Here is a 12,493-nt window from a genome sequence, read left to right as displayed (position 1 = left end):
TTGGCCGCTCCTCGCGAGTTGCGGAGCGACGTGTGGGGACCTTAGTTCCCCTACCAGGGATTGAACCTGCGCCCTTGGCAGCAAAAGCTTGGACTCCTAGCCACTGGACCGCTAGGGAATTCTCCAAAGAATTGGTCTCATTCAAGAATGGGGAGGAAAAAGATAAGATTTTTTGGAATCATCTTTGAAATTGAATTTTGTAACCTTGGCAGTACACAGTTTTTTTATTTGTATTGCTGAAATAACTTTCAGTGGCATTTCAAAATTGTTGTAAGAGAATGTAGGCTATATATGTATACATGTATTGCATTTCTATCGGCCCTGTGAAACCATTTAGGTTAGATTTATTCGGTTTTTTGAAATAAACTCATTGTGTTCTCCCTGAAGTTTATCTGTGAGTTCTCTGATCTTTGCTTCTTTTTTAGGTACACTGTTATCATTAACTGAATTTCCTGATCATCAGCACTCTTTCAGGAGTGTTTGATTTACCTTTCAGCAAATATAGAAGTCTGATTCCTGACATTCTTAGACAGTCTGTGCTGTGACTCGTAAGCCTGATATAAACCCTTCCGTTTTTCAAAAGATGCCATTTGGTACACATATGGTGGAATGCTTGTTATGTTCCAGAAGCTATGCTAGGGATATGAGATTAATATGCAATCTCTGTCCTCAGAGACTCTCAGCCAGGAGGATGGGACAGAAATACAATACTTAGAATAATCTGTGATGAGTTTGGGATTAGAAATAAGGAAAAGGTGCTCTGGGAGTACAGAGGAAGGAGTGCCTAATCTGTTGGGCCAGGGGTTGGGGCTGGTAAGAAAGGCTGACTTGAGGAGGTGATACTTGAACTAAATCTAGAAGGATGGTCAGAAGTCATCAGCAGAAAAAGGGAACCTTATGCGCTAAGGAAGGAGTCAGTGCCACCACATTAAGAGAGACTGGCCTAGTGTGCATTTGAAGAAGAGTGGGATGAGATTAGAAAGATAGAGGTCCAATTGTTAAGGAGTTTGGATTTAACCTAGTTAGTAGTGGGAAATCTTTATAAAATCTTAAGTAGGATAGCAACATGATTAAATTTAAATTATAGAAAGATCCCTGTAGGTGGTTGAGATTCCAGGCGGAATATCAATTAGCTGATTATTGCAATACTTCGGGGGAAAATTGTTGAGGAGCTGAACAGAAGCAGTAGCCATAGGTATAGAGAGGAAAGAACTAGTCTGAGAAGTATTTAGGTAGTAAGATAGAGAATTTTAAGGATGACTCAAGGTTTCTAATTTTGCTTTGTGAGATTGGATGAGCATAGCCTTTGGAGTCAAGCATGCCAAGATATGTAGGTGTGCACCTGTCACTTAGTAGTTGTGTGATCTTGGAACAAGCGATCAAGCTTTTAAATCCTGTTTGTGATAGAGGAATGACAGTATTCATAAGCTTGTTGCGGAGATTAAATGGAATAATTATATAAATATATGTATTTAAAGTAACTTCATGTTAGCTGTTATCTTTATTATCAAATAAATATAGGAAAAAAGACAGTTAATTAGAGAAAGATCTGAGATCGCTTTGAGACATGTGAAGTTTAGGGTGCCTTTCTGTCATCTAAATGGTGTTATTTAGAAAGTAGTTGGAGGGGCTTCCCTCGTGGCACAGTGATTAAGAATCCGCCTGCCAATGCAGGGGACATGGGTTCGATCCCTAGTCCGGGAAGGTCCCACGTGCCACGGAGCAACTAAGCCCATGCTCCACAACTGCTGAGCCCATGTGCCATGACTACTGAAGCGCACAAGCCTGGAGCCTGTGCTGCGCAACAAGAGAAGCCACTGCAATGAGAAACCCATGCATTGCAATGAAGAGTAGCCCCCTCTTGCCACAACTGGAGAAAGCCCGTGCGCAGCAACGAAGACCCAATGCAGCCAAAAATAAAATAAATAAATAAATAATAAAATAAATCTTAAAAAAAAAAAAAACAGAAAGGAGTTGGAAATAAGGCTCTGGATTCTAGAAAAAAGCCTGGTTAGGAGATAGTGATCTAGGGGATGATCCGGAGGCCAGTTAAAATAGAATACATAAAGGGAAGGCGTTAAAGCAATGGTGACTTGCTGGGAAGGAGGACACTTTTCCTAATATTTACCTTGGCATGAAGTAGGTGCTGATAAAAGTGTTTTTCGTGGTCCCTTCATTAATATTTATGAAGTACTCACCGTGAGTGAAGTACTCTGATTACTCTTTGTTGAATCCAGAAGTATATAATTCCCTACATTCAGAAGTTGTATAGGTCAGGACAGGGGTGTGATAAGCCAAGTTCTTTCGGAATGTAGGGGGAGGAAAGGGTCATTCCTGGCTGGGTGATCAGAAAGAACTGTGTTACAAATGATATTGAAACCAGGTCTAGAATGATAGGTAGTATTCCATTAGGAGAAAGTGGAGGTGCAAATAGGGTGGGATTGCTGGCAAAGGAAGATTGAAGTTTTTGATCTTGGTCACTAAGAACAGTGTGTTATTAAGAGAAAGAGCAAAGTTAAGTGGGAGGCATGGAGGGGAGAACAAGAAGATAAGTTCTCTTTTATAAATATTTATTTTGAGGTAGCAGTGACACTGTAAGAAATGCCTGTCTTAACTTGGGAAAAGAGAGATCACTGTTGGGATATAGATTTAGATGTTATTTTATAACTGAAGCTTTGGGTTTTAAGGTATATAAGAAGCAGGGTGAGGGATTAGGGAATGCCTGTTTTTCTGGGAAGAGAGTGAAGAAAACATGAAGAGATCCAAGAGTTATAGATGGATGGTATACTCCTTTAGAAATAGGCAGTATCATCAGTGTCACATGCATCAGGGATGTCAAGGAACATGAGTGCTGAGAAAAGGATTTGATGATTTAAGAGCTCATTGGTGAACTTGAAGAGAACAGAATCCTAACAGTGGTTGTGTAAACTATTTTGCAAGGGTTTTAGAAATGAGTTGGTGATATGGAATTGGTGACAGTGAATACAGGTTACTTATTCAGGTTTGGCTTCATAAAGAAAGAAGATAATCATAGAGTTAATAGGGTTGAGGGAAAAATGTTTTGTTTGTTTTAGTTTTCAAGGCCAAGATGCCTGGAGGAGGGTTGGGACTAGAGAGAAACTAGGTGAAAGTGTTAGCTTAGAAGAAGGAGACATTGGTCTGAGACTGAGTGAAGAAGATTATGGGTAGAGGTGTAGACATTTTAAGACCAAAGGACACCGTGTGGTGGAGGAGGTAAAATGTGTAAAGATAGAATTCATGCTGTGGTCTGCCTTGATCTCAGTAAACTAGAAGAGGTGAAAGATTGGGATGAAATTAGGGGACTTGGTGGGGGAGGAATAGAAGATTTTGGAAGACAGATTATAGAGAATGAGACAAAGATGATGAGATTAATAAAGAGATTGTGCAGAAAGAGCGAAAGTTGAAGTGAGGCTAGGTTTATACCCCAAACCTTGATTGATAAATGTTTTTCTTAGATCCCTGGAACTCTCAAACTAAGGAAGAAGACTTCTTAAACCCAAGCCTAACTTAATACCAAGCCATGGGGCTAGCTCCTGTGGGGATAGGGGTTAGAAATGTGTTGGGGGGCGGGTGGGCAGTGGTGGTAGTATTCATTTAGCAGTTTGGAGGAACTCAGTTTAGTCCAAAGACACTGGGATCTTTTAGCATGTATATGCCAAGCACTATAATAAGTTGTATACATTATCTTATTTGCTTCTCACCACAACCGTGTGATATCATTATTATCTCTGTTTTGTAGATTAGGCGATTGAATTTTAGAGTTTAATTGCCTCAACATTATATAGTTATTAGTGTAAGGACTAGACTAGAACCAAAGCAGTGTGATTATAGAGCTTGCTCTTCTAAACACTACTCTACCCAGTGCTGTGCAATAGAACAATAATATAAGCCACATAGGTAATTTTAAATTTTATAGTAGTCACATTAAAAGGGAAAAAATTAAGTGAAATTCATTTTAATAATATATTTTATGTAGCCCAATATATTCAGAATATCATTTCATTCTGTAATCAATGTAAAAAATTAATTAAATTTTACATATATATTTTTATACTGAGTTTGAAATCCAGAGTGTATTGTTAGCACATCTCAGTTTGGAGTAGCCACATTTCAAGTGTTCAGTAGCCACAAGTGACTGGTGGCTACCATATTGGAAATGAAGCTCTATACCTTTAGACCTGAGGCAAGTCCGAAGCTTGGGGAGAGTACAGAGTGCCTTTTGCTGTGACAGCAGTAATTTGTGTTACTGTTACGGCAGTGGAGCAGCCTGTCTGCTGTTTTCCTGACAAATTGGGAAGGCCTCCCAGCCCTTGAGAGCCACAAAAAACCATTGAGAGGTAGTTGTTGACAGCTACTCTCCTTAAAACTGGGTACCCCCAAATTAAATATTATAGATTAATTAGAAGTTAGTTGTTAGAATTAGAAAAGTATTCCCAGCATTTCTTTACATAATGATCATGGTAATGATAATGTACATTTTATATGGCTTTATCATTTGTATAACATTTTATATGTATTTCCTTATTTGATCCTCACAACAAACTAGTGAGGAATTATCCCCATTTATAAAAGTAATAAGTTGATTTTACAGAGGGATTTAATTAAACTTCAGTTTACGTGTAACAGAGATCAACCCGCAAACCTGTTTTCTTAGACTCTGATCTGGCATATTTTTCCATTGTGCTAATTAACTTTGCATTGTGCAAAGCAAAATATAGTTATAGTTAAGAATTGTGAAGAGTTAACACCATTCAGAACTCAGTATACTGACTTCCCAGAGATACATCCCTTAAAATGTTATGTAATCGTTGTAATGGCTATACTCCATTTCTTGCTCAGTTACTTATTCTTAAACTTTATGTGCCTCTGCTTGTTTTACATCTTAAGTTGCCTGAGAAAGAATCCTAGATAGAAAGCTTTTTATATGATTTGGTTTGTCTTTGGCATTGTTGTTTTGTTTGGACCTAGATTCCATAGGATCAAATCATCATGTGAGCTTATAACTAGTCATGGTAAATTAAGGAAGTACCTAGGGCTCCCTGCTGTCCTCCACCATTTTATTGTCAAATAAAATCATGATTCTAGAGGAATTGCATGTTGTCAACCTAGTATTTTTTATTTTCCTGAAATATTTTCTGAAGTTAGGCGTTAAGGTAGATGCAAACCTCACTCCCTGCAAATTTTACATACGTGATTTCCATGTGAAATTTTTTGTTTCTTTGTTTGAAAAGGTTCCAGACAGAGGGTTTCATGGTTAAAGCAGTTACTCGCAGAGAGATTTTGGATGTACAAGTTGGATCAGCATGTCAGGGATCTTGAATGCCAGCACATGGATTTGAGCTTTATCTTGTTTTGGCTTTGGGCAGCCACGTGATTAGAAAGATGTTTTAGACACAGTAGTGTAGAAGATAGTAATCTGATATATGTCTGGGATATGACTAGTTTAGATTAACAGTAATTCTAGGGTCTAGATTTCCTAACTCTAACAGAGCTAAATAATTGAAAGAGATACTGTAATTCATCAAAATGTTTAGATGACTATGATGTTCAAGTGCAACTGCCATTAAGGCTCATGACTGACATCTGCATATCAGTTGACAGCACCTTCTGGTCGTTCCTAGCCAGGCATGTCATATATTACACTTATTATTGCACAATTGTTCTTATCATTCTTCAATTAGTAGCATACTGTGATTTACCAACTAATTTCTCTGTGCATAATATGGAGATGATAATGGCATCTATTTTAAAGTGTGTTCCTAAGAAATAAATGATTTAATACTGTATGTGCTTAACAGTAGAGCTGGCATACAGTGAGGCTCAATAAATGTGGGTTGTTATTATTGTTGTTGTTGTTGCTATCAGTTCTGTTAGGAATGTTTAACAATTTTCTTTTTTACAACTTACATTTTATTTTTAGCTACTCTGCTAAAAGCTAGAATGAAACAGTTGCCAGCAGCAACAGTTCGCCTCCTTTCAAGTTCTCAAATAATCACTTCAGTGGTCAGTGTTGTAAAAGAGCTCATTGAAAACTCCTTGGATGCTGGTGCCACAAGCATAGATGTTAAACTGGTGAGTGTCTCTGAGATGCTGCCAAGTACCTTGAAAGGAAAAAAGGGTTGAACAGATGTTTTTCCTTACAGCTGTTAGCTTTCTTTTCTTTATATAACAGTAAATTATTCTTAGGACATTGAACACTTTGTCTTGTTTAAGAGTAAATTCTTAAAAATAAATTTTAATTTAAATCAATATTACAGTAACACTAAAGGAAATTATAAAGGAAAGCTTACTCTAGAGGACTCTATCACATGAAACGTGAATTTAATTTGTCCATATTTTCTGTTAATCCTTATCCTTGGTTATTTGTGTTTACTTGTTTTATATATTTGCATTGTGTTTTCTACCAAATCTTATTTTAGAACTGTGTCCCTTGTTGCTTCATAGTTTTCACATTTTTAAAGTGAAGTGCTACATATTAAATCATTTGAGTTAATATGACTTATGACTCTTATGATTTATTATAGTTAGTCTACAAGTCTACCTGTAGCTCATGGAGGTAAGGTCTATATTTTTTTGTGTCCTCTGTACCTGTCCAATATCTGGTAAATAAATTTGTTTGCATGAATGTAAGAATACATTTTTTGTAATCACCTACTTATCAGATATTCATATTATTTCTGATATTATGGCATTAGAAAGAATACTGGTATGAATATCTTTATAGGAAAGAGACCTTCCATTTTCATATACATATGTGTATATTATGTATATGTTACCCATTTGCTCCTTATAAAAACTCTATGAATTGGTTACTGCTATACTCATTTTACAAGTAATTGAGGTTCTGAGAACTTTACCAAAGTCATGTAAGTAGTAAATAGTGGAGCTGAGATTGCAATCCACGTCTTTGTGATTCTTAAAACCCATTGAAGATCTTTCCTCTATGCTGGTGGTTCTCACAACATTTGGGTGCATCAGTAATTTTAGGGAGTTTGTTAAAACAGTTATTGGGCCCCAGGATTTCAGATTTTATATAGGGCCCCAGCTTTGCATTTCTAACAAGTTTCTAGTTGATGCTCAGAACCGTTGTTCTATACTGTATCAAATCTGTACTTTGTTTTTCAGTAATACAGTAAAAGCTTTATAAAAATGAAAAAATGAAACCCAAAGAAAGACACTTTCTTTTTCTTAGACATTTTATATACTCAGTTCAGTCTGATTAGAATACAGTTGATAACACTTAAATAGGATCAGATAATTATACCTGACAAATTTAACTTAACAATCTTAGGCAGGCAAACATATGTCTTGTTCTCAAAGTTCTTGTAAGAAAAACATAGTTTTAAAAACATAGTTTTTAAAAATAGTTTTACAGAGTCAACAGAAGTCCTCTTTAAAAAAAAGTAAAGTACACATTTTTATCTGGCTTTATATTTAAGTCTCTTGACATTTACCAGTTTCTGCTTTGTAGAATTTTAGAATAAACAACTCTGTGGCTCTACGTAACAAAATCTGTTTTATTATAGTTTCATACAGTAATAACTGTCCTGACTAGGAATGTTTTCATAATTAGTAAGTTAAAATGTTGATATTATTTTAAACATTTAAACAGATCTTTGTGTTATTTTACTCAGGCTCCTGTAGTTCTTATTTATATTGAAAGATTTGCATTTCTATGGTTAATTATTTTTCTGTTAAAATGAAGCAGACAGTCTATTCCCAGAATGATAATTTTAGATCGAGGGAGAGAGAAGAAATTAAATCTTAGGTGTCTTCCCCCAACATCTTGTATTGCTAATTTATCAAAAGTAATGACAAACTATTATGTAATTTTAGGTTATTAAAAAGATGTATTATTTTTAAATAGCAGTCATTATAATTGTAGGAAGATTTTTTTTTCCCCTTTATAGCTTGCATTTAAGGCTATACACATAAAACGTTGTGAAGTAAAGCTTATGATAGAAGCTTGCTACCAAATTTAGAATATGATATTCATAGAAAGTGTGATCACTGTAGGAATTTAGGCTTTGTATTTATTATGTATGCATATTTTTAGTATTAAATTACTAATATTAAGCTATGATTTGTTTTTTCCCCTCCATTTTCAAATTAATAACTCACTGAGATTGCCAATTAGGTGTATTTTTGTAGCAGTCTGTTAGGTGACTATTTGCAGGAAGAAATTTAGAAAGTTATAATGTAGCAGATTTTTATTTATTTATGAAAGCAATAAGTAGTTCAGGGAGAAAGTATTAAAAATCAGATTGAATAGTGATAATTGCTAGACCCTTGGTTGGGTAGAATCAGGTGGTGTTTTTGATGGTGATGTTATTCTGTTTTAGTTGAGAGATTATATATACAAAGGTATATGTAATTTAGAAGAATATTTCCGGGCAAGTTTAAACATAAATTTAAACATAAATACATATTATACTGAAACAATTCAGGGGTTTGAGGATCAGACTGATCTCCTTATTTTATAGTTGAATCTGAGTCCAAGGAAAACAAGGGACTTGCCCATTATACCATAGCTAGGAATTGGTAGAGTTAAGAATTTAAACTCTTACTTCCTTAATGTTAAGTTTCCATAAAAGATAAATGACAAAACCATTTCACTTGTGTTACATTCTGTTTCTGAATGTGATAATAGTTTAATGTCCTTATATACTAAAAGTATTGTTTAATTTTTCATAGGAGAACTATGGATTTGATAAAATTGAGGTGCGAGACAATGGTGAGGGTATCAAGGCTAATGATGCACCTGTAATGGCAATGAAATACTACACCTCAAAAATAAATAGTCATGAAGATCTTCAAAATTTGACAACTTATGGTTTTCGTGGAGAAGCCTTGGGGTCAATTTGTTGTGTAGCTGAGGTAAGGTAATTTGTATTGACTATTTTAGTGGTTTCATAATAATACAATATTAGAATTAAGAGAAAACTCACCTAGAATTTGGCAAAGAGTTTTTTTTAATTGCATAAATTATACATAACATTTACCATTTTATTGTGTAAAATATACACAAAATTTACCATTTTAGTCATTTTTAAGTGTACAATTCAGTGGCACTAAATACATTGACGTTACATAGGCATCACTACCACCCACCTCCAGAACTTTTTCATCATCCCAAATTGAAACTATACCCATTAAACAATAAGCCTCATTCTCCTTTCCCCCATCCACTGATAACCAGTATTTTACTTTCTGTCTCTATGAATTTGACTGTTCTAGGTACATCTTATAATTGGAATCATACACTATTTGTCCTTTTGTATCTTAGGATAATGTTTTTAAGGTTCATACATGTCGTAACATGTATCAGAATTTCATTCTTCTTAAGGCTGAATGATACTCTGTAGTGTGTATAAACCACATTTTGTTTATCCATTCATCTGTCAAAGGACATTTGGGTTGTTTCCACTATTTGGCTGTTGTGAATAACGCTGCTATGAATATTGGTGTACAAATGTCTGTTTGAGTCCTTACTTTCACTTTTTTGGGTATATACCCAGAAGTGGAATCGCTGGATCAAATGGTCCAGTAGTCCCCCCATATCCATGGTTTTGCTTTCTGTGGTTTCAGTTATTACAGTCAACCACTGTCAGAAAATATTGAGTGGAAAAATTCCGGAAATAATTCATAAATTTTACATTGTGCACCATTCTGAGTAGCATGATGAAATTTTTGCACTTCCGCCCTGTCCTGCCTAGAACGTGAAGCATCCTTTTGTCTTGCCATATCCATGTTGTATACACTGCCCGCCTGTTAGTCACTTTCTAGCTGTCTGGGTTATTGCAAGGCTCTGTCAGGGATCACAAACACCATAGTAATCCTTGCTTGTGTTCAAAGGAACCCTTATTTTTCTTAATAATGACCCCAAATTGCAAGAGCAGTGGTGCCAGCAATTCAGGTATTCTGGTAATGTGCCTAATTTATAAATTAAACTTGATCTTAGGTATGCATATATAGGAAAAAACATAGTATATATAGGGTTTGATACTATCTGCAGTTTCAGGCATCCATTGGGGGTTCTGCGGATAAAGGGCACTACTGTAATTCCTGTGTAATTTTTTGAGGAATGGCAAAGAGTGTCTTTCAGTGATAATAATTATAAGTGGAAGAAATGGTTTAGTGATCCACTGGCTTGGAAAAGTATTAAAGTTAAACAAATATGTTAACTGTAAGCACTTCTCAGAGCCAAGATTGGTGGTTCATAGCAGGGACATTCCTGTACTTACTTGACTATGAAACTCTTCTATTGAGACACATATCACTGTTATTCTGTTGTGCTGTGGAATGCACTCTGGAAATACTACTTTAGTCGATGCAAATAATTAGATTGTGCTCTACAGATGTGCACTGACTTGGGCTAAACCCTAGCTAGAACTTTGCTCTGCTGATTGCTAGATGTTTTCAGTTTCTATAAATCTGTAAGTTCAGTCCCCGACCCACTCCGTTGCATAGTACCAATTATACGTCACTTCCTCTGCCCCAGATTACATAAATAGTTTGTGGCAGAACCCATCTAGAAACTTGATGTCTTCATTTCCACGTATCTCAGTTGTGTCTGATCACTAGTTTCTTTGCGCTGTGCTGTTACTCTGTGTGTTAGGCTCTGTTTTATAGCGTGATAGTATCTGTGTGCCAGTGAGTGACATAGTAATTGTGAGGGTCTTTTTAGCTACCTAAGTTTGCCCAGTGGCTGTGTATCCTTTCATTTGTACTTAGGCTGGCAGACGCTGTTTGTGTGAGAATGCTCAGGTGCAGTAAAGTGGTAGGACTTTATACTTATTGTCCCAGAAAAGTGGCAGGGATATGAGATATTGTTGCTATTTCCTTATGTATTTAGTAGCCTAGTCTCCCTAGCAATGATATATTCTCCAGGCTTATTTTGGTTTTCCCTTGGCCCTTCTGCCCTTAGAGTACTGGCATAGTGTAGGTTTTCTCTGTTTTTTGTGGAAAGGTTCCCAGGTAGGTATTCACTTACTCTTTGACTTTGGGGCTCTGTAAGCTGATGCCTATGTAAGAAAGAAAGATTGTGGGTTAGGGAGGAGGTGGAGTTTAAAGTGGGAGGTTTTGCTGTTCTAGCCTAGAGGACTAGGGGCCCTTGCTTGTTAGAATCCAGATGTTCAGACATCACTAAAGGAGGAAAGACCTTGTCATTCCTTAAATGCATTCTGCTTAAAATCTCTGTCCAAAATCTAGCACACCCTTTGCTTTCTCTATCTTTCTCAGCACTTGCTTTATTTAGAGTTCACTGAGTCTCCAAATAGATTTTAGGGAAGAACAGCTAGAGGGTACAACTGGCCATTGCCCATTTTTATCCTCAGAGACTGTATATGGGAACCTATAGCCCTAGAATCTCGTACAATGAGTCTGTTTTTAAAATGGGATGGGGTTTGTACCAGGGAAGCTTTGAAGCTCCCAGTGCTAGTAGTGGCTATTTTAGAAATCTTATAATTTGTTTAAAAATAAAGGTATTTGATTTTTTAGCTGTTGTCCAAATTTGGCAAATAGTTGTTAAGCTTTATTTTGGCAAATGATGTTACATAATATTACTGTTTAGTGTTTCTGTATTTTCTCTAAGATGTATATAACCTTTCGGAACTGAAGTTGGTCGTTATCAACTTTGTCTGCTAGGTGGCAGTACTATACTTAGTCTTTTAAATACATTGTACATAAGCCATGATTTATACAAATCTTCACTGTAGTTCTGATTTTAGATGGCAGTTTTGCAAGTCCTTATCCAGTGATACTTTCTATCTTGTTTTTTTATTTGATCACTCAAGCCCACTTGATATCCAAGTTTATCATTTTGTCTTGTTTCATTTTTGAGGCATTTGAATGCCTTGCATACAAATATTTGAAATAATTTTGTTCATCAAAATCACAAAAGGAATGAAAGAATTGTCAAAGTATCACAATAATAGAAAACTATAAACCTAAAAAAATTATGTTCAGTTTACACATTGCAATATTAAGTGTTTATCTTAGAAAATATTCCAGTATTTTATGGACTCTCTTTTCTTGTAAGTCTTTGGGAAAATCACACATAGATAAGTGTGTGTGTGTATGTGTGTGTGTGGATTTTTATGTGTGTATACTTCAGATCAAGATTTAGACCTTTATCAGCAGCCCTGAAGGTTTCTCTCATGCCCCCTCCCATTTAGTATGCCTCAAGGTGATGGCTGTTCTGATCTCTGTCAACAGAGGTTAGTTATACCTGTACTTGAACTTGATCTAAATGAAATCTTACAGAATGTACTATTTTGTCACAGAGTTTTTGGTGATTTAGATTTGTTTCTGATACAAGGGACCCTTGTATTAGTAGTGGACCCTTACCCACCTCATGCAGGGCAACCTGCATCCAGTGACTGGTTGATGAGGGGTTGTAAAGGCCCTATTCCAATTCAGAAACAACTCTGCCATGTTGTTTCTGCTCCAGAGTGCCCCCCTGCTCTGCCAA

The 12,493-nt window shown here is 36.0% G+C and overlaps 1 protein-coding gene across 8 annotated transcripts in view; it reads left to right on the top strand.

Annotated features, from left to right (window-relative positions):
- Window positions 1–12,493, top strand: part of PMS1 (PMS1 homolog 1, mismatch repair system component) — a 108,805-nt gene that overhangs the window by 19,835 nt on the left and 76,477 nt on the right. For 7 of the 8 annotated variants that reach the window (XR_009055073.1, XM_057745201.1, XM_057745195.1 and 4 more), the window contains exons 2-3: window positions 5,942–6,093; window positions 8,716–8,898. Coding sequence is in view for 7 of the 8 variants with exons in the window: in XM_057745201.1 (XP_057601184.1) it covers window positions 5,942–6,093; window positions 8,716–8,898 (335 nt within the window). In the remaining variant the exon portion in view is untranslated. Of the gene's footprint in view, window positions 1–502; window positions 549–5,941; window positions 6,094–8,715; window positions 8,899–12,493 lie in introns of those variants that run through there. The other variant, XM_057745200.1, reaches the window with a different exon arrangement.

Source organism: Hippopotamus amphibius, chromosome 8 (assembly GCF_030028045.1).
Source record: "Hippopotamus amphibius kiboko isolate mHipAmp2 chromosome 8, mHipAmp2.hap2, whole genome shotgun sequence".
NCBI classification, from domain to species: Eukaryota; Metazoa; Chordata; class Mammalia; order Artiodactyla; family Hippopotamidae; genus Hippopotamus; species Hippopotamus amphibius.
The sequence above is the reverse complement of the archived record's forward strand: the minus strand, read 5'-3'. Positions and strand labels throughout refer to the sequence as shown.